The 24,591-nt window shown below is 40.3% G+C and overlaps 1 protein-coding gene across 1 annotated transcript; it reads left to right on the top strand.

Annotated features, from left to right (window-relative positions):
• Window positions 1–4,761: 4,761 nt before the first annotated feature.
• On the top strand, window positions 4,762–23,634 carry RPE65 (retinoid isomerohydrolase RPE65). Its single transcript, XM_080654283.1, has 13 exons — window positions 4,762–4,823; window positions 6,760–6,910; window positions 8,792–8,899; window positions 9,006–9,147; window positions 12,950–13,097; window positions 16,045–16,126; window positions 16,361–16,493; window positions 16,602–16,741; window positions 17,386–17,515; window positions 20,568–20,682; window positions 20,780–20,874; window positions 20,991–21,102; window positions 22,446–23,634. Exons 3-13 carry the CDS (start codon window positions 8,823–8,825, stop codon window positions 22,595–22,597), a joined length of 1,326 nt encoding a protein of 441 aa, XP_080510409.1. The 5' UTR covers window positions 4,762–4,823; window positions 6,760–6,910; window positions 8,792–8,822; the 3' UTR covers window positions 22,598–23,634.
• Window positions 23,635–24,591: the final 957 nt, after the last annotated feature.

The raw sequence follows: 24,591 nt of genomic DNA, 5'->3' as shown, positions 1-24,591 counted from the left end.
CCATGGCCAGCCAACCTCCTGCGGTCTCTCCCACCAGCCAGCCAACCTCCTGGCCCCAATCAGCCCAACTGGGACTGGGCGAGACAGGCCCTGATCGCCCCGATCACCGGCCAGGCTGAGGGACCCCGCCCGTGCATGAATTCGTGCACTGGGCCTCTAGTATATTATAATTATCAGACAGGTACATTAAAACATTCAAGAAATTAAGTAGAGATATGGGCAATATTAAAAAAACACAAATAGAAATTCTAGGTAGAAAAACCTCAATGCCTGATTTGAAAAATATATTAGATAGGATTAAAAACAACAACAAAATATAAGTAATCCAAAGAAGAAAGGGGAAAAAAAGAGGAAAGGGGAGCAAAGAACAGAAGAAATGTACAGAAAACAAATAAGATGATAAACTCAAGTTTAATCACATCAATAATCACATAAAATGTAAATGGTCTACATATTCCAATTAAAAACATATTATGGTACTCACCTCCTCCCACAACCACATCAAAATTACAACTAAACTACAAAACAACCATCATTCAGAAACACCTGAAACCAAGCTGAAGTCCTACAACTAGGGAATTAAAGAAGCCACATTGAGACTGGTGGGAGGAGCAGGGATGCTGAACGGGCTGGTCTCATACCCATGTGTGGTGGATAAAAACCAGGAGGGATATCTTGACTCTGGAGGTCCCCTCTGGGGAGTAAGGGGTCCCAGGCTCACACAAGGCCCCCTGGTTCAGGGTTCCAGTGCCTGCAAGTGAAGTCCCCATACTGTCAGGTTGTAAAAGCCAGCAGGGATCATGGCTGAGTGAGACAGAGGCTGCTGGAATACCAGGCTAACATCATGGTGAAAAACTCACTACTAACATAATAGTGAAAAACTCAATACTTACTACTTAGATCAGGAACACAAAGTCTTCTTTCATTCAACATTACATTGAAGGTTCTAGCTAGTGCAATAAGCAAGAAAATAAAAGATTGGAAAGGAAGAAGTAAACTCTTTATCACAGACAATATGACATTCTATGTAAATAGAATATATGATGGAACATATAAAAAGGCTACTAGAACTAATAAATGAGTTTAGAAAGATTGCAGAATAAAAGATCAATATACAACTATCAAATTTATTTATATACACTAGCACCCAGCAAGCAGAAGTTCCAAAATTTTAGAAAAGCAATGCAATATACAATAGCCTAAAATATTTAATAACTACTTAATAGGTGTTGGGATCTATGTTATAGTGATAAACAGGGCCGCTGCTTTCATGAAACAAGCATAACAACAGATAATACACTCTGATAAGTAGAGGAACAGAGATAAGTGTGGATATTCAGTCAACTATTATTAACTTTCTCCTGTTAAGAAACCTGTTCTCCCCTTGTCTGAGAATGACCCATAAATAATCTAAAAATTCAGTAAACTAGATCAGCACAAGTAGGATTCCTAATGCTATCAGAATAGCACTTTTCCTGATGTCCTTGTAGTTAAGAGGACAAGTCATTCCTAATTTGTATTTGTCTAATACTCCAGTTCTCTGGCCCAGAGAGGGGCTAAAATGTCTGTTCTAGAAGATTTCAGCTGCCCATTCCTCTCTGCATTTGTACCAACTGGCAGAAGCTGAGAACTTAAAAGTATACTGAGTCCCTCAATAGCTGAGGCACCATTAATCCAATAGTGCTGGCCCAGAATCCTCTTTTGTGCTTTTTTTCTTTGTTTGGTTGGTTGGTTTTCTTTTTGAATCAAGAGCTGATTGATTAAAATAAGAGTGTAATTAAGATTTTAAGTAAAATATTTCAAATTCTTTGGGGAAAAAACAAACCCAAATCCTTAAACACTCATTTATTAGCGCAATTTTGGAATTCTTCGTGTGCTCAGTTAAGGCAGTTTTTCTACAGGTTTCTACTAACTTGGTTGAACAAATAAGTTTTATCAAACTTTTTACTGAAACCCTGAGCATAATGATGCATAAGTATTACAGTAAGGTTGCTGCCAGGCTCTGCCTTTTAAAGATATCAGTTGTCAAAATACATCACACCCAAACCTGAGACCCCAAATAATTTAAATGTTTGTTACACACCGGTGTGTACAAAGCAAGGGGGATTCCCAGAGTGAAAGGTAGGACCCACCAGCAAGATGTCACCGATGTTCCCTGGAGGAGAAGAGAGAGAGGATACCTGGGCATAAATGTTTATATATATTTCTTCTTTCCCATGGTATTTTTGAATGATGCCCAGCAAACTAAGTTCTGGAGGTGGTGGGAAGACAGAGGGACAGAGGGGCTGGATGTGTTACCTCACATGTAATTATGGGGGTGTGTAGAAGTGAATGTAGAGCTTTTGCTAGTCTGATTTTCACCTCGAGGGAGCCGCTGGGATGGTTGCCAGTTTCCATCTTGAGAGGTGTTGAAAGATTTAGCCAAACGCCATTGTGCTAGGGCAGTGGTCGGCAAACTCATTAGTCAACAGAGCCAAATATCAACAGTACAACGATTGAAATTTCTTTTGAGAGCCAAATTTTTTAAACTTAAACTTCTTCTAAAGCCACTTCTTCAAAATAGACTCGCCCAGGCCGTGGTATTTTGTGGAAGAGCCATACTCAAGGGGCCAAAGAGCCGCATGTGGCTCGCGAGCCACAGTTTGCCGACCACGGTGCTAGGGTGATTAATTCTATGTCACTAAAATAAGTAAAGAGAGACATGCTAACAAATCAAACAAAATGATGTGATACAGACAAAAATAGACATATATGTTTCAAAAAAATTACAAAGGAGAGCATCCTGTCTGGAGCATAACGGGAAAGTGATGCTCTAACAGAGTTGTGATGGAAACTGGGCATTTCCCAGATGGACAAGGGAAAGAAGAAAGCAAAGGAGAGGGCTGTAAGGAAAGGGCAGCATGAAATGGTATGAAATCAATGGGAAGCGGTGAACAGCTTGGTACTGCTGGCATCCAAATGAAAGGGCAGAGTGGCAGATAATGACACTGAGAAGTATGCATCTTACAGCTGTGCCAAAGTGCACTTTATCCAGTATGGATGCAGACCTCTTGAAAGATCCTAAGTATAGAAGGGACGTGGTCTGATTTGCCTTGAAGAGGAATGACACTGTGGTTGAAGGCACAGAGAAGAGGTAAGTCCACTGGAAAGCTTCTAGGAGCATATGTCTACAAGGATCACTAACAGGGTGAAGATGAGAGCACAGAGGTGGCAGAGGAAGCTGGGTACCAGAGAATGGTGCCAGGTTCCACTGGGGTGACCTGGATCAGCTCTGGCCTGATGCTTGCCACTCCCACACATCTCCTTTCTTTCTAATCCACTTCTCATTCTCTTTGGGAAGGATTGAGGTCTCTGGAAAATAGGCCAAAAAACTGTTATGGGAACAGCAGCCCAAATAATGCTCAAGCATTAGGAGGATCTGAGTGCTGAAAGCCACCTCTGTTCCCCTTCCCTCAGCTACGGGGGTGGAGGTGGGGGGGGGGGGGGGCGGGAAAGGGTTCTCAAAGCCGCAACGCCCTTTAGGAGGATTGAGAAGGCATATAAAGAGCCCTGACTGAGGAATTGCTTCTTCATTCCAGAGTTGGTGCCAGAACTCTCAATCCTCCACTGAGAGAAAATGTCCATCCAGTAAGTATCTCTGGGAGATTTCTTTTAAATGCCTTGGTGGGTTGGTGGTAAATAGGCTATTTCAGGAACTCCTGAAGAGGATTGATGTCCTGTTTAGGGAAGGCCTGAGTCTTGTTGAGGGAGTTTCTTCCTATTTATATATTGAAGCAAATATCTAGAATTCAAGTGGAATCTGTGTGACTTAGAATGGACCTTGGAAGCAGCTGTGAGCATGAGGATTTCAACAAGGCAGACTTGGGTTCCATGTCTCACTCAACCACTTCCTAGCTGGGTGATTTGGGGCAAATTACTTAACATATTAAAGTCTAGGTTTCTCCATATATAAGATGCATATAACAATAGTACTTACCCCATTGTGTTGTTGTGAGATTTAAATGTGCTAATAACATACAAAGTGGTTTTTAATGGTGCATAGCACATAGTAAGTGCTTAATAAAAGATAACTATCATTAGTTATTAGGGAGCTGGTCAGAACTCCCACTTTAAGAAGTTATACAATGGAGCCAAAGTGAGGAGGCAGAAAATAAGCAAAAATATAAAACTATTTATTTAAAAGTACTTGGAGTATTTTTCTTAAAAGCTCTTGGAGATTTGTGAAGACCTGAGATGACAGTAAGAGATGTTGGTATAATACAGGTGAAGAACAAAGGATGAGGTACTGACCCAAAAAGCTGTCTTCTCTAAACGCATAGGAGGGAGAGAGATGAGACTGTGAGGCAGGAGAATCAAGATGGAGTAAGCTGAGAGTATCAACGGGGCAGCGTAACTGCATGGGAAGGACGCTGTTAGGAAGAGAAGTGACAACAGCAGGTTTGGTTGATTTAACTTCAGAACTATGGGAAAACTGCAGAGGGCAGGACTAAATCCACTGTGACATTAAAAAGGAGGTCATTTCTCCGAACATTAAGGAAGGAGCGCTGACCTGGGCCCCTCTTGCAAACCTGCGCATGTTTTTATCCCCCAAGCACTGTGTGCTCCTTTGGCAGGAGCTGGACTGGTAGGGTGAATTGGCCTTGGGCCAGAGAGCACCGTTTGTCCCCGAACCCTGCTACTGCCTCCATGGACTTCTTTGCGTATTCACATGGGCTTCTTCCTTGTGATGCCTCATTTCAGAGTTGAGCATCCTGCCGGTGGTTACAAGAAACTGTATGAAACTGTGGAGGAACTCTCCTCGCCAGTCGCAGCTCATGTTACAGGTGGGTCTCACTGATCTTGGAGTCCTCCTCTCTTTTTTTCAAGATCTCTCTTCTCTCCCTTCTTATTCATTGGCACCTCTCCTTACAGCCACCCCTAAGGGCTACAGAAGGGAATCTGGAGGTTCAAGAATTCTATACCCAGAATCCATTTCTTCTCACTTACCTTTTATTTATTTCTCTAATGTAGAAAAAAAATGCTACCGAACTGGAATTCCTTGAGGATTAGGACTACACCTTTGTCATTTTTAAATCGTCAGTACCTGGCTTAGTGCCTGGCAGATAGTAAAGGCCCTGTAAATATCTGCTCCGTCAGTGTCTGGGTAAGTGAGGACCTGCTGACAAGCATCTGGAAATACTACATTAACAGGTGGTAGGTTTTAAATCCATTATATTGGAAGAGTCTTGGTTCTGGAGTCAGGCAAATGTAGGCACTAATGGCAGCTCTATCATTTTAGTAGCTGTGGATCCTACAGCTTACTTAAACTTTCTGAGCCTCAATTCTCTCACCGACCAAAGACCAAATTTTACCTCATGGGGGTGTTGTAAAGATGAAATGAGCTAGTGTAAATAGAAAGATTCACCCAGTATCCGAAACAGAGTCATCAACAGGTGGTAGTTAGTACTGTTGTTATCACTAGCTAAGATATTATATAACCCATACAGCATACTTGCTTGGACATGGTGTCATGGGAAGGGCCAAAGCTTGGGCAAGTCTCTTTTCTCCCAGTTTCCTCTTCTGTAAATTAGAAGGAATGAGCCAAACACTCTAAACTAGATTCTGATGCTAACAATTTAGGTTCTAGCAATTATATTAGCGCTGCGCCTTTAAGTTGAGCCACACCTTCTTAAAAATTTTACCAGAAATATAAATCTTTATCAAATAGGTTGCTAAGATTGAGCTGCAGAAAATAATTTGTTTGTTACAAAACAAAACAAAACAAAAAAAACATTGGTAAGGATTAAGCAAACACTGCCAAACACTGCACTTTTCAAGGGATAAAAGGGCACAAGTGTAATTGGTTAAACTGAAAGGCCTTGAGGTCTTTCTTGTGTGGCCCTGGTGTGCGGATGAGGACACTGAGGCCTGGAGATGTCACCTGGCAAACCCTGAACCAGAATCCAGGTCCCTAACCCCAGCCCTGTGCAGTTTTTGCTACAGCAGGTTGGCCTTCGCCTGGACAGTAGCACATACCCTGGAAAGAATATAGCTCTAGATTTTAAAAGGCCAATATACTTGTTGTAGCATTTAAATAATTTTTTCTATAGGCCCATCATTTTTAGTGTTTTGATCTCTGCTCTTAATCCATCCTTCCTACCCCTACTGTATCAAATTATATCAAGAAATTTGAAATTTGCCCTAGCCGGTTTGGCTCAGTGGATAGAGCGTCGGCCTGCGGACTGTTCGATTCCGGCCAGGGGCACATGCCCAGGTTGTGGGCTCGATCCCCAATAGGGAGCATGCAGGAGGCAGCCGATCAATGATTCTCTCTCATCATTGATGTTTCTATCTCTCTATCCCTCTCCCTTCCTCTCTGAAATCAATAAAGAAATATATTTTTTAAAAAAAGAAATTTGAAATTCTTAAAAGTGAGATGTTGGGAAAAGGTACATGTATTGGTATCTGGGGGAATCTGTTAGGTAGAGATTCCCATTTCCCTCAAGATGCTTTTCCCTGTCTCCTTCCAACCAGTTACCCAAACTCTGAGGCATTGCCACATTCTCTCCTACTTGGTCTCCTAGAGAAAAGAAAATTGATCCACAGGCGTTTCCTAAGTGCTGCCCCGCCTGAGAGCTGGGAATGAAAATCACTGCCAGCTTTATAAAGAACCACTGACCAATGAGGCTGCTAATATAATCCCTGTGCCTGACCTGGGACAGCCCAGCCAAGGGCAGGAGAAAGAAGCAATGTTCTGTGTCTCCCATTCATCCGTCACAGGCAGGATCCCCTTCTGGCTCACAGGCAGCCTCCTCCGATGTGGGCCAGGACTCTTTGAAGTTGGATCTGAGCCATTTTACCACCTGTTTGATGGGCAAGCCCTCCTGCACAAGTTTGACTTTAAAGAAGGACATGTCACATACCACAGAAGGTAAAGGAATGCTAAGCCCCAATCCCCCTGCTAAGGGTGGGGCCTAACTCAGCTCCTCCTCCCTTGGGCTTTTCAACCTCCTAAACCCAAAAGGGGACCTATATACTCACTTTCTCTCAGAATCCACTTGGGCCAATGCATCTGCATGGACACCTGGGAGCTGTGCTATGGGATAAAGAAGAAACTAAGAACTAGGCCTTTGGGGGTTCAACATGTCTGGCTTCAAATCCTGTATCTACTTTTTAAAACCATTGGCAAGATGTTAATATCTAACTCTTGGTTTTGTCATCTCTAAAATGGGAGAGCATAGAATCTACTCCAGGGTTCATTACAAGGAGTAAATAAGAACACCGTGCCTAGCACATAGGAGTATTCAGTGATAACATTATTATAGTTATTATTATTAGAACATCGGCTCTCTTTACTCCTCGCCCCCCCCCCCGCCTTTTTTTTTTTTATCATCAAAAAGGCCACAGGGAAGGAGAGAGGGGTTTCACAAAGGAGGTAGGGACCAAATATGTGGTGATGATACAAAAAAGAGAAGTTTTCTAAAAATAGGAGATAGTTGCTAAGGCTTGACAGCCTAAGCCAGGGGTGGGGAGCCTTTTTCTGCCAAGGGCCATTTAGATATTTATAACATCATTTGCAGGCTATACAAAAGTATCAATTTAGAAATTAGCCTGTGGAGGCAGCTGATCAATAATTCTCTCTCACTGATGTTTCTATCTCTCTCTCCCTCTCCTTTCCTCTCTGAAATCAATTAAAAAAAAACCTGTATTTAAAAAATTAGCCTGCTCTATTTGGTCAAACATTTAATTAACTCATCCCTAATGCCTTGGCAGGGCCAGACCAAAGGATTTCGTGGGCCTTATATAGCCCATGGGCCAGATGTTCCCCACCCCTGGCCTAAGCCATCACTCCAGGAAGCACCCATTAACACCACAATAAATAATTTGCCTTATGCTTTAATATTCTCACCTGTTAGTGGCTTTGTTGATAATCACAGACATCAGGCATTCTAAAGAGACATCAAAAGGGAGAGTAAATGGAGGTTTTAAAGTAGTTAGAATGACTTGGACTGTAATAAAAGAGATACTGATCAGGTCAAGCAAAATTTATCTATGAAAAAGCATGCTTTGGAGGTCAGACAAAGCTTTCATGTGCCTTCTAAAGACCTTGGTCTTTTTTTCCTTTTCATGACTTTGTTTCCTTATCTATGAAATTTTAAACACTTACTAAATGGATTGGAGGAAGGGTAAAATTAGATTTTAATTGGCTCTCCACAAGAGAAATCCTAGGCACTGTATGCCATCTAGTCTGGGATATGGTTCAGGAGGTCTGCCTGTGCAAGAGACTGGATTGAAGGGATCCCAAATTTTAAAAGTAGCAACATAAACTTTAAAATCGAAGAAAAACGTAAGAGGGACAAGAAATAGTTCGAAAGGAATATAATTCAGCATACCATGCCCTGTATTTCCCACTAAGTGTAGGTTGATGGGTTATAGGCTACAGGACATCATAGGTCTTATGTCAGCTACCATGGAAGCTGCATGGTGTGATAAGGAAAATGCATGTTTTCCAGATCTGGCCAACTTGAATTGTAACCCAGCTCTGCCACAAATGCCAATCACTTAACTTCTCTGAGCCGTGAGTTCTGCATCTGTCACTGTGAGATTTGTAAGACATAAATGTAAGCTCATGGCACATTGTCTCTTTCTCCTTTGGTCCCTAGGAGAAAGTGACCTGACAATACTCTCCATTCCTTATGTTGTGGATTTATTATTCTGACTCTGTAAGGACAGAATGACCATTCTAAGATCCACCTGGACCACATTGATTGCCCCTGTCTATGACCCTTTCCCATGCTTTAATGTCCTTCAGGTTCATCCGCACTGATGCTTACGTTCGGGCAATGACTGAGAAAAGGATCGTCATAACAGAATTTGGCACCTGTGCTTTCCCAGATCCCTGCAAGAACATATTTTCCAGGTTACTGAAACCTAACTGCATGTTATTAAAGGCATTTTACACTAGTCCCTTTTCTCCCAGGTTTAAAAGTTACTAGACCAAAAAAAAACCCCATTTGCTTCTGCAGGTTTTTTTCTTACTTTCGAGGAGTAGAGATTACTGACAATGCCCTTGTTAATATCTACCCAGTGGGGGAAGATTACTATGCCTGCACAGAGACCAACTTCATCACAAAGATTAATCCTGAGACCTTGGAGACAATTAAACAGGTAGGATACAGTGCTCAGGTGACACTGCTCAAGAATTTAGAATTGCAGCTTAGAGTTAAAATTAAATCAACTGTGCAATTTGGTAGAAAGAACATGAGCGCTTGCCTGGCTGGTGTTGCTCAGCGGTTAGGTGTTGACCTATGAACCAGAAGGTCATGGTTCAGTTCCTAGTTAGAGCGTATGCCCAGGCTTCGGGCTTGATCCCCAGTAGGGGGTTTGCAGGAGGCAGCCAATCAATGGTTCTCTTTCATCATTGATGTTTCTCTCTCTCTCCCTCTCTCTTCCTCTCTGAAATCAATAAAAAAATATATTTTTCAAAGAAAGAAAGCCAGACAAATTTTCAAATTCTTGCTTTGTCATCAACTACTAGCTATGTGACATAGGGCAAACGTTTATTTCTTTATCTATGACATTTGAAAAACTTTTTATATGGGTTGAAATAAAACTGTATAAAATGCCTAACATTCATTCATTCATTCGTGGGACACTATTTTTCAGTCCCTAACATGTACCAAAACATATGCTGGGTGCAGATACATCAATGTGTGAAACAGCATGGTCCCTGCCCTTACTGGCTTTTATAGGCTAGCATGGACCTGGCATTGGGTGTTCAAAAAAATTATAGCTATTAATATTGAAAACCCTGCTATTCGTGATTATAGACAAGTATGTCGCACCTATTTGCCCCTTATAGATACTTCTTATTAGAAATGAAGCTATATTTTAAATGAAATAGCATAGAGAAAAATATCAGCAAGAGTAGAGACAAATTTTGCTGACAACTTAGACAATCTCAATGCAGCATTCAATAAAATAGACCCACATTTTCAAACAATATTTTTAAGATTAACTATTTGAAGGCATTGTTCTTGTCTTTAGAAAGTTTACCATCTTGTTGGAGAAATCAAACAAATATGCTACTTAACTCTAATAGGACACATAATGTGATGAGTCCTTTAGGAGAAGGAAAACCTTCCATGAAAGCAGGGAGAAGAAAGAGATTACTTCTGGCAGTGGTTGGAGGATATAAGGTGGTGCAGATCAAGGAAGATTAAAAAGGCTTGCATTTAAGTTAGAAGTTAAAGGGGAGAAACTTCAGTGAATTTGGAAAAAGAACATTTCAGGTAAAGGGAGTAACATAATCAAAGGCATAGAGGTAGGAAAAGAGAGGATATGTTCATGGAAATGAAAGAATAATTTATTTGACTAGATTGGCAGTATTTCTCAATGGAGGAGCTAGTGGCATTGGTGGGAGATAATTCATCATTGTGGGGTCTGTCCCCACACATTGCAAAGGTTTGGCATTCCTGGTCCCATCCACTGAATACCAGTCATGTCGTAAATCAATGTGAAAACCCAAATGTTCCTCAACATTTCTAATTCTCCCCCTAGGGGGCAGTATCACTTTCAGTTAAGAACTAGTGAAGAACATGCAATGTCAAGGGTAGGGTAAAACTAAAAGTTTGAATAATGAACAAAAATATGTAGTAAGTTATGAAGCTACTGAAAGTTTTGCACAGAGAAGTGATATAATCAGGCCTGTGTTTTGGGATATTTAATCTGCCATGTATAAGCTATATGGGAGGGCAAGAGAGATAAGGGAGCTAGGAGACCAGTTAGGTGGAATTCAAGACCAGAAATTTAGTGTAGTAAGAATAGAAAGGAAAAATAGTTCCAACCCTGGATCTCAATGTCACAAGCTGGTTAATAACTCCCAACAGAATATTTACTAAGGCTTAACTTACTCTCAATGGCTCTTTCTTGTTTTTGATGTATGTTTATAACCACCTGAGTGTAGATCACTTAGATAAGAACTGGAGGGGACTCTGATAGTGAATATGTATGTATTCCAACTGTCATGGTCATTTAACTGGAAATATGAAGTTCATGATATGGCTCCAGAATAGACTTTGTTAGAGGTCAGGTTCCATTGGGAATAGTGTTGTATCCTGACTTCATGTAAAAATTTAAGTTTTAGAAGTTGAAGTTTTGTTTACTATTACTGAAATAGCCTCCTAATCAGTGCCTTTCCTTCCTGCCTGATTTCTTAAAAACAACTTCCTTACTTCAGCAGAAGCATTTTTTTTTTTTTCTAAAATGCAAGTATGAATGTGTTACTCCATCTAGGGCACGCATAGTTTCCAAGATAAAATCCAAACAAGGGCCTTTGTGGCTGGCCCATGCTGATTTCCCCTCCTCCATGCATGCCCTTCATGACTACATGTTGAACAACTAGTAGTCCCCAAACAGCACATGCTGTTTCACAACTCTGGGCCTGCACATTGGGGTTCTTGCTCCCTGGAACACACTGTCATGCTTGTCCACCTGAATCACTTTTATTCATCTTTCAAACATTATTTGGAAGCCCTGCCTAACCTCCTGGTTTGGCTGGGCCAGATGGCCTTTCCCTACAGATACCATTTTCCACTTACAGCACGGTCTGTATGCCAGCTTATTATTCCAACACAGTGCTGTCAAATACAACTTTCTGCAGTGAAGGCAGATTCTGGGTCTGCATTGTCCAAGTGCTTTGTGCACTTAAAAGTGGCTAATGTGACTGAGGGACTGAATTTGAAGTTTTATCTAATTATAATTAATTTATATTTAAATTATTACATGTGGCTACAATATTGGACAGCAAAAGTCTAGACTGAAGTCCTTGAAAGCATAGACCATCTCTGTTTTTCTAGATCCTGACACAGTGCCTGGTATATAACAGAAGCTCAAAGAGTATTTAATGAATGGTGAATGAATGAATGAATGTCTCAGCTATTATTGAAGTAAAGATGTTAAAAACTCCCTATATTTTAAAACATATTCTCCTAATCAAATAGAATAAAATTGGTTAGGTAAATATATACTCCATCAATTATTCATTCAATAAATCTTTACTGAGCAGGTCCCAGCTAGAAATTCTAGGGCTGATTTTGCCAACATGTGGCTCTGTGTCCTTGAACAAGTCACTTGACCTCTCTGGGACCTCAGTCTCTCCTGTAAATTGAGAGTTTTGTGCTGTATTTGTGGCTCTGGATTTCTTATAAGACTCCAAATTGAATTAAAGTGTAAATCCTCTCTCCAAAAATATTTGCATTTAATTCCAGGAGGTTCGTGGTTCGTGGTTACTGGAAATACTGGATGCCAGATCAAAATGTCAGAATAGCACAATATGCAGTTAAATTACTCTCCGATTTCAGGACAACTGCCCTCACCCCTACCCTACCAATGGCCAAGGACACAATAACGGGAAATGACAATAACCTATATCTATTTAGGTTAAGACTTTCTATACTAGATGAATCCTGAGGTCCCTTCCAATTCCAGTTCCATACTCTGTGCAATACCCTGGATTTTAGATTTAGGTTGTACCATACAAAATTGCTATTTTTATAAAATTAGAATTATTAAATATCAGCAATTTCATACAATTCATCTAATACAATGAAGGGGGCTATAAAGAAATCCCAGGATTCACATTTATCATTGTTTGAGGACAACCTGCATGTGCAAAAGGAAAATAACTAACTGGAGCCGTGTATGGTATACATCAATTAAAGAGCACAACCAGGGAGAACTCCAAGATTTTAGAGGCTCGTGGGGTCAGCATGGGGATCAGAGGAGAGCTCTGCACTGAAGATGGGAATTCAAGCAGACTTCAGAGAGGGTAGGACCCAGAGAGATAGAAGGAAAGAGGAAGTGCACTTAGGATGAGGGTGCAAGCAGTAATGATGAGGTTGGAACTAGGGACCAAAGGTGTAACATAATCTTTCTCTTAACATGGATGACATTTGCTCTGCCTCCATAGGTTGATCTTTGCAACTATGTCTCCGTCAATGGAGCCACAGCTCACCCCCACATTGAAAGTGATGGCACTGTTTACAACATTGGTAACTGCTTCGGGAAACATTTTTCAATTGCCTACAATATTGTGAAGATCCCTCCACTACAAGCAGGTCAGTTTACCAATTTGATTCTTCTTAAAACAAGTATCTGTATTGTATGAAAGTTACTGGAAATACTGAATGCCAGATCAAAATGTCAGAATCTTATCTAATAAAAGAGTAATATGCAAATTAACCATCACTCTGCTACACCCACAAGCCATGCCCACCAGCCAATCAGAAGAGAGTATGAAAATTAACCCAACCAAGATGGCTGTGGCCACGAAGAGAGCAGGAGGCTTGGGTTTCCCCAGCAATGGAGGAAGCCAAGCTTTCTGCAGCACAGGCCTGCCTTGGCCTCCGCTTAAGGCTACAAATTTTCAATTATAAAAGTTAAATAAATCCCAACAAAAATGGCTGTGGCCACAGAGCGAGCAGGAGGCTTGGCTCTGCTCAAGGCTACAAAGTTTCAATTATAGAAGATAAATAAATCCCAGATACCAGGGCCTCCGCTTGGGTTGCCGGGGGGCGTGGCCAGCCTGCAAACCACCACAGCCCCTCACCCAGGCCACCCCACACCCCAAGGGAGCCCCCACCCTGATCCGAGACACCCTTCAGGGCAAACCAGCCGGCCCCCACCCATGCATAAGGCCTCTATCCTATCTAATAAAATAGTAATATGCAAATTGACCATCACTCCAACACACAAGATGGCTGCCCCTATGTGGTCAAAGATCCTGCCCCCATGTGGACACAAGATGGCCAGCAGGGGAGAGCAGTTGGGAGGGATCAGGCCTGCAAGGGAGGGCAGTTGTAGGCAATCAGGTCAGCAGGAGAGGGCAATTGGGAGGGACCAGGCCTGCAAGGGAGAGCAGTTGGGGGCAATCAAGCCTGCAGGGGAGGGTAGTTGGGGGGACTGGGCCTGCAGAGGAGGGAAGTTGGGGGCAACTGGGCCTGCAGGGAAGGACAGTTAGGGGTGACCAGGCCTGCAGGGGAGGGCAGTTGGGGGGACCAGGTCTGCAGGGGAGGGCAGTTAGGGGCAATCAGGCTGGCAGGAAAGCAGTTAGGCATCAATTAGGCTGGCAGGGGAGTGGTTAGGGGGTGATCAGGCTGGCAGGCAGAAGTGGTTAGGGGCAATCAGAAAGGCAGGCAGGTGAACAGTTTAAAGCCAGCAGTCCTGGATTATGAGAGGGATGTCCAACTGCCTGTTTAGGCCTGATCCTACCTGGATCGGGCCTAAACGGGCAGTCGGACATCCCTCAAGGGGTCCCATATTGGAGAGGGTGCAGGCTGGGCTGAGGGACACACACCTCCATGCATTAATTTTGTGCACCAGGCCTCTAGTAGCACAATATGCAGTTAAATTACACTCCGATTTCAGGACAACTGCCCTCACTAAGGGCACAGTAGCAGGAAATGACAACTTGAAAATATAGAAAGCAAATGGCCAAATTCTATTTCTGCAATGTATCAAAGATGTAGTGTATATGCAGACTTGGTTATATAAGATTTGGAATCAAGTGTAGCAAACATTTATTAGGGATTTATTCATGTGCCATCTGAAATTAAATTTTTATTCAAACATATGCATCTGCATAATAACATACACTATATATGAGAATGTACTATTTTGTGTATGTTTAACTCACAAGACTACAAACAAACCTATTAACTCATCCTATATAATAAAGATGTAATATGCAAATGGTCATTACGCCGTGAAGTGTAATGACCAACCATGTTACGACCAGGTCACGGATCAGCAGGAGGGTGAGGCAGCAAGCTGAGGGGCAGGGCAGCAAGCTATGAGGGGAGGTGGGGAAAGGGGGGAGGGGGAGCTACAGAAGGGCGGGGCAGCAGGCAGAGAGCTACTGGAGGGCAACAGTGAGCTACTGGCAAGCTACTGGCACATGGATTCGTGCACAGGGCTATTAGTCTTACTTAATAATAGACAAACATGTAAATTGACCGTACCTCTGCTAAATCCACAGCCAATCAGGAGTGAGTATGCAAATTAACCCTACAAAGATGGTGGGTTAATTTGCATATGCAGGCGCAGAGTGGCCAGGAGGGGTGGGACTCCTGCTATGAGGGGGAGGGGGTGGCGGCGGAGGGAGCTACAGGAGTGGTGCTCTGGCCAGGAGCAAGGACTTGCAAGCTCCTGGGTGGCCCGGGAGCCAGGATTTGCAGGCTCCCAGGCAGTCAGGAGCAAAGCCAGGGGAAGGAAGGCCTATTCTTGCACAAATATCATGCAACAGGCCTCTAGTGTTAATATAATAGCTAAAGAATATTAAAAGAGAAGAGAGAGTACTCTTTAGAATTTTCCATTCATCTTTCATTCATTGTCAGAAATTTGGTAACCATCTTGATGACAGAATTATTTTAATATATATGGATTTTTGTTTAGTATTGCTTAGATAATTCTAAAAGTGTAGTCCTACCAGCACCACCACCTGGGAACCTGTTAGAAATATGAATCTTAAGTCCCACTCAAATTAACTGAATAATTCTGGGAGTGGGGCCCCACTAACTTTTCTAAGAAACGCTTTATACAATTTTGATATACAGTAAGGGTTTGAAGACTACTGACTTAGTAGTAAGTGAACTTTAATGTGCATAAGAATTACTGCACCAGGCTATTGACACAATCCGGGATATTCTGCAGTCTGTAGGCAGTATTGTGAAAGGCTGTGACCATGCTAAAGTTGTGCCTTAGTCCCCTGACTTAGAACCCACCTCCAGGTGTAAGATGTGACTCCACTGTGCTCTGCCTGCCACGACACTGTGGAAGTGCACTTTCCCAAACCGCTGCTATTTGGATTTTCCTGAGCGATTGCAGCTTCACATGAAATTTCGCTAAGAAATGCCAATGACTAAGAAAATGCACATAAGCTCTGAAAAATCAAGATCTGAAAATGTATTTCTTTACTTGCATAAGATGTTCTACGTGCTTTGTATGTTTAAAAAAGAAAAAGAAAGGCTGGCTGTTCCAAAGCCTTTTAAAACCACTTTATTTCAGACAAGGAAGATCCAATAAGCAAGTCAGAGGTCGTTGTACAATTCCCCTGCAGTGAACGATTCAAGCCATCTTACGTCCATAGGTAACTTGAAGTGTTTCTCTGAAACTTCAGGAAAACTTAATTTTAAATATCTGCTTTGCCTATCTTTTATACCAATCCTGATTACATTATCTTGAAGAAACCTAAATTTAAACATAATTAATTTCACATAGGCACTGTCTATTCCAGTAACTGAGCATACTCATGTATACACATTTCTTTGTGGTCTGCAAATATGCCTGTCGCACTCACAAGTCCATTTGTGTTTCTGAACAGTTTTGGCTTGACTCCCAACTATATTGTTTTTGTGGAGACACCCGTCAAAATTAACCTGTTCAAATTCCTCTCTTCATGGAGTCTTTGGGGAGCCAACTACATGGATTGTTTTGAGTCCAATGAAACGATGGGTGTAAGTCTTACATTTATTTGTTGGGTTTATGATGCTGAAGAAGGGGTGCTTCATAATGCACACTTTTTTCCTTTTTAAATGCATCAAAGTATTTTTCTCATTTTCAAGGTTTGGCTTCACGTTGCTGACAAAAAAAGAAGAAAGTATCTCAATAACAAATACAGGACATCTCCTTTTAACCTTTTCCACCACATCAATACCTATGAAGACAATGAGTTTCTGATTGTGGATCTCTGTTGCTGGAAAGGGTAAGAAAGAACAGTGGATAAATGTTACATCTCTAGTTGCTCCTGGAAATTAGGGGCCATTTTTTTTCAAAGATGCTCCTCTCAATCATTAACCTAAATTACATTCTAAAAAGTGAGAAGTATGCTTAAGTTTCAAGAGATCATTGAAAAAAGCTATAGATAGTTTAGGTAACCAGAAACACAAACTGAACATCAAAACCATGGTTAATGATTTAAAATGAATCAGGTCCATGAACCAGACCTGTGAACTGATAAGTTAACTTAAACTCAACTTCACTTAAACTTGACAAGATTTTTTAGGGGACCTTGAACTCCACCTGTCCCGGGTTTGGGAGAAAGAGGTATGCTTTCTTCAAATTAGCCAGATCACTAGAGACAGTAGTCCCTAAAGTCACAGATAGATGGTTATTGAGAAGCAGAACAGAAAGTGTCAAAGGTTGCTGTTATTTAAATATATCCATGAGGCAAGTTTCTTTTTCCCCCCATCTTGTGTGGGCAGAAAGAAATGGCTTTAATATACCTGGGTCACTAGCAGTATCCAGGTTGGGAAATAAAGAACAGGCAGGCTTTTAAATAGATTGAATGTCTCTCTAAAATTATTTGTAATTATGTGTGCTCATGTTTTTGACTTCTTATTTTTGCAGGTTTGAATTTGTTTATAATTACTTATACTTAGCCAATTTACGTGAGAACTGGGAAGAGGTGAAGAAAAATGCCAGCAAGGCTCCCCAGCCTGAAGTTAGAAGATATGTACTTCCTTTGAATATTGACAAGGTAACTATCCTCTACGTAGATTTCAGATATAACCAGAATATTACACAAAATCCATACCCTGTTTGCTCCTCATCTTTCATCCCCTTCCCTATCCTGAAAATCCTCCACCATTTCCTCTTAATTCATAATACATCACAATCCTCTTCTCAAATGTTCCCTCCACCTTCTATCTTTGCAAAGATCTGATTCCCAAGGACACTGTTCTCCTCAGCAGCAATTTCCAGGGGAGGTGGTTTCTCCTTCAACCCTTGCACCATGGAGTGTGAAATTGGAGTGAGAGTCCTCTTTGTTCTACTTTGCTGCTTTTGGACCATTGTTTCTTCCCTCTACCCTTAAAATCTCCCAATTTTTAAAAAATATGTTTTTATTGATTTCAGAGAGGAAGAAATAGGGGGAGATATATAGAAACTATCAATAATGAGAGGGAATAATTGATCATCTGCCTCCTGCATGCCCCCTACCAGGGATGAGCCAGGCATGTGCCCTGCTCCTGACCGGGAATCAGACTATCAAACTGTGACCTTCTGGTTCATAGGTCCACGCTCAACCACTGAGCTACATTGGCCAGGCTAAAATCTCCCCATTTTTAAATTCATTTTAGCTCATTATGTAGCCAAGTGGTGTGTATATATATATGCACTTCTCATTATTGCTGTCATCTACTAACCACCACTCTCTCTTACTTCTGATTTAATGTCACAGATCTACTCCTGACTCTCAGGGATTTCAAGATACACATCAGAAGTGATTCCTCCAACAATCTGGACTTTCAGTTCCTTGACCTCTTCCATTGATCCTATCTTCCATTCTGTCTCAGCCACTCATTCTTATGGCTTTGACATTGGCATTACCAATTACTTCTGCGTGTTTCATCCATAATTTTAAATTCATGCGTGACCCATTCTGACTACCACCTCTTTCAAGATCACTTGCTCTACTGCAATTCTCACCAGGAACCTTCAATCTCCTACCTTCTTATAATCCTTCACTCCCTTGAGGACTTATCCTTATGCTAAGTGAAGTAAGCAGTCAGAGAAAGACAAGTATTCTCATTCAATTAAAATTCCATGGTCAATAATTATAAGCATCCTCCTGTATAGATCATTATTTCTTGTGTCTCTTCCTTATTTTATCAAACTCATTTGTCAGAACCACAACCCTAGTTAAATTAAACACCCCACCCACTCCATGCTTATGCCTCTGAGGCTGAAATTAAGTGCTGAAAACACACCATCGTGTTTATCAGTTCGTTTTTAAATACATGACCACAAATCTTACCACTAAATTTCCCAACTTCATTTACTCTACCACTTTCCTAGTTAAATATTTCAAACGCTCCTCCCCTCAAACTTCTAACACCTCCCACCTCCACACTCATACTCAGCTGATGGCTCTGCTTCCTATTTCACTGAAATGAGTGAAAGAAATCAGAAAAGAATGTAGACTTCTGCCACGACATCTACCCACCCACCAGCATCTGTGTTCATACTGAAGTTATCCATCGTCTTATCCAGAACTAGTTGTTCCCATCCTCCCTCACCCACTCAAGGACATTACTCCCCCTCTTTCCTATAGCATCACTCTTCTCCCTTCTTCATTAGATTACTCGTATGTCATACTATTATTTTGCCCTCTTACAAAATCTTTCTCTTGACTCCTCTTGCCCCCACCAAGACCTCTTAATGTTGGAGGGCACCAGAACTCAGCCTTTTGTTCTACCTTTTATTTGTACATTCACTCCCTTTGTAAAGACTCATGCTTTAAAGCAGTTCAAAATTACTTTTTTAACTTTCCTTTCAACTCAACTTTCCTTTCAACTCATATATGCTACTGCCAATTCCATGTTTCCATTTGGATGTCCAACAGACATAGCAAACTTAATAAGATAAAACCTAAATTTCTCCTCTTCCCCACCAAAAAATTCACCCCACCTTCAGAAGCCCACCCTTTTGTGACAACCTTTAATTGTTCAGGCCAAATATGTCGGAGGCATGCTTGACTCCTCTATTAATTTCATGCCTCTTCCACCCTATCTCCCATATATTAGGAAATCCTCTAGACTCAACCTTCCATGACTCCAGTGTTACTAGCCTAGCTTGAACCATTGTTTTCTTTTGACCAGACTACCACAAAACAAACTGGTTTCCAAGTCCACTCTTGCATCCCCCCTCCTCCCAAGTCTCAACAGAACAGCCAGAGCACCTCCTACCATTTTTGTCTCAAGTGTCACCTTTTCAATGAGGCCCACCCTGACTACCTATTAAAATTACAACTCACCTGCCTTTCACACTTCTGATTCCCCCCTTACTCTGCTCTAATTTTTCTCCCCATATTTATGACATATTACCCACTTTGTCTATTAATTATATTTATTGTCTATGTCCCCAAACTGGAATGTAAGCTTCATGAGGAAGGGACTTAATTCTCTGAAATATCCCGAATGCCTAGAATAGAGCCTAGCACAATACATGTACTCAAGTATTTGATACAGGTATTACTAAATGAATATATTCTTAGAAAGGGCTTGTGGTATCCATTCCTTTCATAAATATCACATGCATTGGGGATTGGGGAGTGAAAAGAAATCTTAGAAAACATCTAGTCTGGTAGTTTTCCTATTTTCTTCTTTTTAACAACATAAATGCACAATATTTTTTAAACAAAATAAAAATATACCCTAACTATAAATGATATGAACACTGTAAATGGATCCCTAAGAGGTGAAGTCTTTGTTGTTCTGCAGAGAAATACTTGCTTGTATTTTTCCAGAGGCCCTTCCTCAAAGGCCCTTTTCTTTGAGAACAGTCTCATTTCACAGTTAAGAAGACTGAAGACCTAAGAGGTCGTGTGACTTTCCCATTGACACAGGCCCAGACAGCTTTCTCAGTCATGTTCCTGTGCTCCCCTTCCAGAGTTTCTGTACTGTTCCTCCCTACATGTTAACTTAAGTAAAGAGCTCAGGAGACAAAACTCAGGAAGACTCCTTCCTTGATTTATGGCTCCTTGGTTTTCCTTTCTTGCTTGCTGAGGTTTCTGTTATCCTCTTTCTTAGGCTGACACAGGCAAGAATTTAGTCACACTCCCCAACACCACTGCCACTGCAGTTCTGTGCAGTGACGAGACCATCTGGCTGGAACCTGAGGTTCTCTTTGCAGGGCCTCGCCAAGGTGAGATAATGTAGAAGAAAACCTCACATGAGAGGGAACAAATGTTCCATTCAAAGAGATTAACTGGGTTTTCTTAAGCATGTGCTCTATTTTGTAGCGTTTGAGTTTCCTCAAATCAATTACCAGAAGTATGGTGGGAAACCTTATACTTATACATATGGACTTGGCTTGAACCACTTTGTTCCAGACAGGGTAATGAATCCATCTTACTAATATTAGAGCAGTACTTTAAGTCATATGCTAGTCAAGTAAAGCATACTGATTGATTGATTGATTGATTGATTGATTTTTTCTTTCTTAATGAACAGCTTTGTAAGTTGAATGTCAAAACTAAAGAAACTTGGGTATGGCAAGAACCTGATTCCTATCCATCCGAACCCATCTTTGTTTCTCACCCAGATGCCTTGGAGGAAGATGATGGTAATGAAAGCATTGGATGTGTCTGAACATTCTCTTCTTACTGGAGTTGATGTAGTTAGTTCACTAGGAGGGGAGTCATAGTAATTTTTCCCTAATGTTCAGAAATGATCTTTAATACTACTGAATGTAAACTTCTTTGAAAATAAGTGTAATCTTGTGGTCAGTTTGCCTTGATTACTAGTGGAAAAAATGGTAAAGCACCATCTGGTGTCCTGATGGACACCAATGCTGCTCTAGATGAGGGAGGGGAGGAGGAGGAAAGAACAGCATGGATTCTAGGCTTTTGCCTTTCTTGACCTACATACATTTATAAAAAAGAAAAGAAGTTCTGAGAAGGGAAATTGAGTATTCTAACAGATCAAAGAGAATGAGACTGTGGCTTTGTGGCTCTAGTTTTGTTTATTTCTTTTAGTAAGCTGGGGCTAGAAAAAGACCAGATATACAGCCTATAAGACAGCAACTCAACCACAAAGCATCAGTCTTAGTTAACTATTACTCAGCTGGGATTAAATAATGGAAAACCACAGAGAAATGAAAAAATAAAGAACTGTGGAGCCATTTCATGTGAAATGAGTTTACACATACAGTCCATCCAGTCAAAACTGCAAAAGGTTTGCTCTCCTTTTGTTTGAAGGCCATAAGTTTCCAGCTAGGTCTTGGAAATTATAGAAATAATATACGTTACTGTTGTCAAAGTCTTTTAGTATACATTTTCTTTGTCACAACACTTTTTTTGCAGTAGGTAGAACAGATGGTACATCCTATGTTACAAATAAGAGTACAGATCAATTCATTCAATAAAAATTTAATGAACACTTTCTATGTTCTAATCATTGTAGCAGGCTCTCAGGATATGACAGTAGGCAAGACAGATATGGTCACTCGCTTTCTAGAGTTTATAATCTAGGAAACATGAAGACTTTACTAGTAAAAGACCCCTTCAGGGTGGACACATAGTGAGGTGATGGAAGAGTCAAAACAAAATATTGTCATTTTCTTTCTTTTATTAAAAATGTGTTTTTATTGATTTCAGAGAGAGAGAGGAAGGGAGAGGGAGAAAGGGATAGAAACATCAATGATGAGAGAAAATCATTGATTAGCTGCCTCCTCCACACCCTCTACTAGGGATTGAGCCTGCAACCAGGGCATGTGCCCTGACTGGGGATTTGAACCATCACCTCCTGGTTCATAGGTTGATGCTCAACCACTGACCCACACCGGCCAGGCTGCCTTTTTTTTTATGTCAATTTAATATCTCCTATATTATTTCAGTTACATTTCATCTATATCCCTGGGCATTTTTTTACAAATTCAACATTACTTTATTTACTTCTGATTAACAGGTGTAGTTCTGAGTGTGGTGGTGAGCCCTGGAACAGGACAAAAGCCCGCTTATCTCCTGATTCTGAATGCCAAGGACTTGAGTGAAGTTGCCAGGGCTGAAGTGGAGATTAACATCCCTGTCACCTTTCATGGACTGTTCAAAAAATCCTAAACACATTCTAGCAAGATATGTTTCTGATGACAAAACCAAGAAAAATATAGTCAGGTCTGCAATCAAATTCTGTTCAGTTTCAGCCTGCTATATTATATGGTTTTAACTTGCAGACACACACTATTTGCAATGTTTTCCAGAAAGAACAGAGTTGAGCAAGCAATTACTTCTAAAATCAAGTCTATATTTAGAAAACAAGACTTTCTATGTGAGACAGACCATAACTAAAAATCTCTTTATATAGTTAGCCATCAAATATAAAATGAATGTGGATTTATTAACCTGTTTTTTATTCCTGTTATAAAAGTATATTTTAGGCATCTATCTGCTCCAATATATTTTAATATTTAAAAGCCAAAGTGTTTTACACCTGATTGCAGCTCTGCTGAGTCAAGGCAGTATTGTGCAAAAAGGCTTCATTATTAAATGTCAAAGCAAACTCTTTCTCAAACCAGGGACAATCATGTAAGAGTAATCACTGTAACTGCATATATGTTATTGCTAAAAGATTTTCAAGCTTTATGAACTTTAACATTTCCACTTAACATAGGCAATTACTACTATTTCTGGTTTTACAATGAGGAAACCTATCTTTAATCAACTGAGGGTATGCCACCAAATAATATGTTAGAGATTATCTATTAAAAGCTTATATAACAATAAAACAATCATATATAGTATTGATTGTAATTTTTTTGAAAAACAAAGCATAAAATACTTACAATTTCTACTTAAAATCAAAGTGTGGATACTGTTTGTTGTCTCTTCTTCTTAATTATATTTAAGCACTTTTCAATCTCCTGACTGAAGAGAGAGAAAATATTAAATGATCAGCATTCAGATAGTAATACATTTTAAGCACTTTTGTTATTGTTGCTTTTATTATTATTATCTTCTGTGCTGCATATTGAAAAAAGGAGATTGACAAAAGATTTTATTCTATATTTTTATTAAGGTATCTATTTTGTGCTCAGAAGTATTACATATCATTGTATTAAGATGATCAGCATTGTGTTTGACTAAATAAAAATAGTTTGAAGAAACAGACTAACCATAGTACTTGATGCATCCATTTGATTTCTTTATTTATATAAAATGCAAACTCATGTTTCGAATTACAAATACTCATTTACTTTTCAAAGAAAATCTAAAACTACAGAAAAGTGGAAATTATAAAGTCATACAGAAGTCATCTAAGTTCAACTACCATTAAGATATGGATATTTGTCTTTTCCATCATTCCTTCCCCACTTCCCCTGTGGATTTTAATGTAATCATTATTTATTTGTGGATAATCCCTAAATAGAACTAGAAATCTCAAGATAGAGAAACAAAAATGCTGAGAATGACATGGAATATGTGACTGCAGATAAACATTAGTCCATTGTTTTTTATCTCTAGGCATGGAACATGAACATAATTCCACAAAGAAAGCTAGTTATCTATTTCTTTTAAAAATGCAAAAATAAATTGCTGAACAAGTACTAAGTTTTAGACTTATTAAAGAGTCCCAATTTAAGAGAATTCCTAAAATATCTGCTTCCTATCCTTACCAATCACTTCTTGCCTACTTTCCATTTATTTTCCATAAGTAAGTCTTGTCTTTTGGTGTGCCCACCTCACATCCTGTTGCAGAATCCCATTCTGAGCACTGTGCTCTGTAGAGATAAATACAGTGTTAAGAAGAGAGAGGCAGATCTGACTAAAACAACATTCCACCAATACCATTATACCAAGATGGACACACTTTATACAATCATTGCTAAGATTATACCAAGAAGGCTTAAGAGCTGCTTTTCAAGTCCAAGGATGGAATGTGAGATTTAAAAACTTAAATTAAAACAAGGGAGATTTGAGTCTGGCAAGAGGCAGTAATTCATATTGAAAAAAATTCTTATTGAAAAAATTAAGGAACTTGTTTTCTAAGAACCAGAGCTACCCATTTGGGGAATCTACAAAACTGTGTACCATCTATAGACAAATAAATCTGTTTT

Source organism: Plecotus auritus, assembly GCF_963455305.1.
Source record: "Plecotus auritus genome assembly, chromosome: 2".
Lineage (NCBI taxonomy): Eukaryota > Metazoa > Chordata > Mammalia > Chiroptera > Vespertilionidae > Plecotus > Plecotus auritus.
Note: the sequence above shows the minus strand (reverse complement) of the source record. Positions and strands in the feature narration are given on the sequence as shown.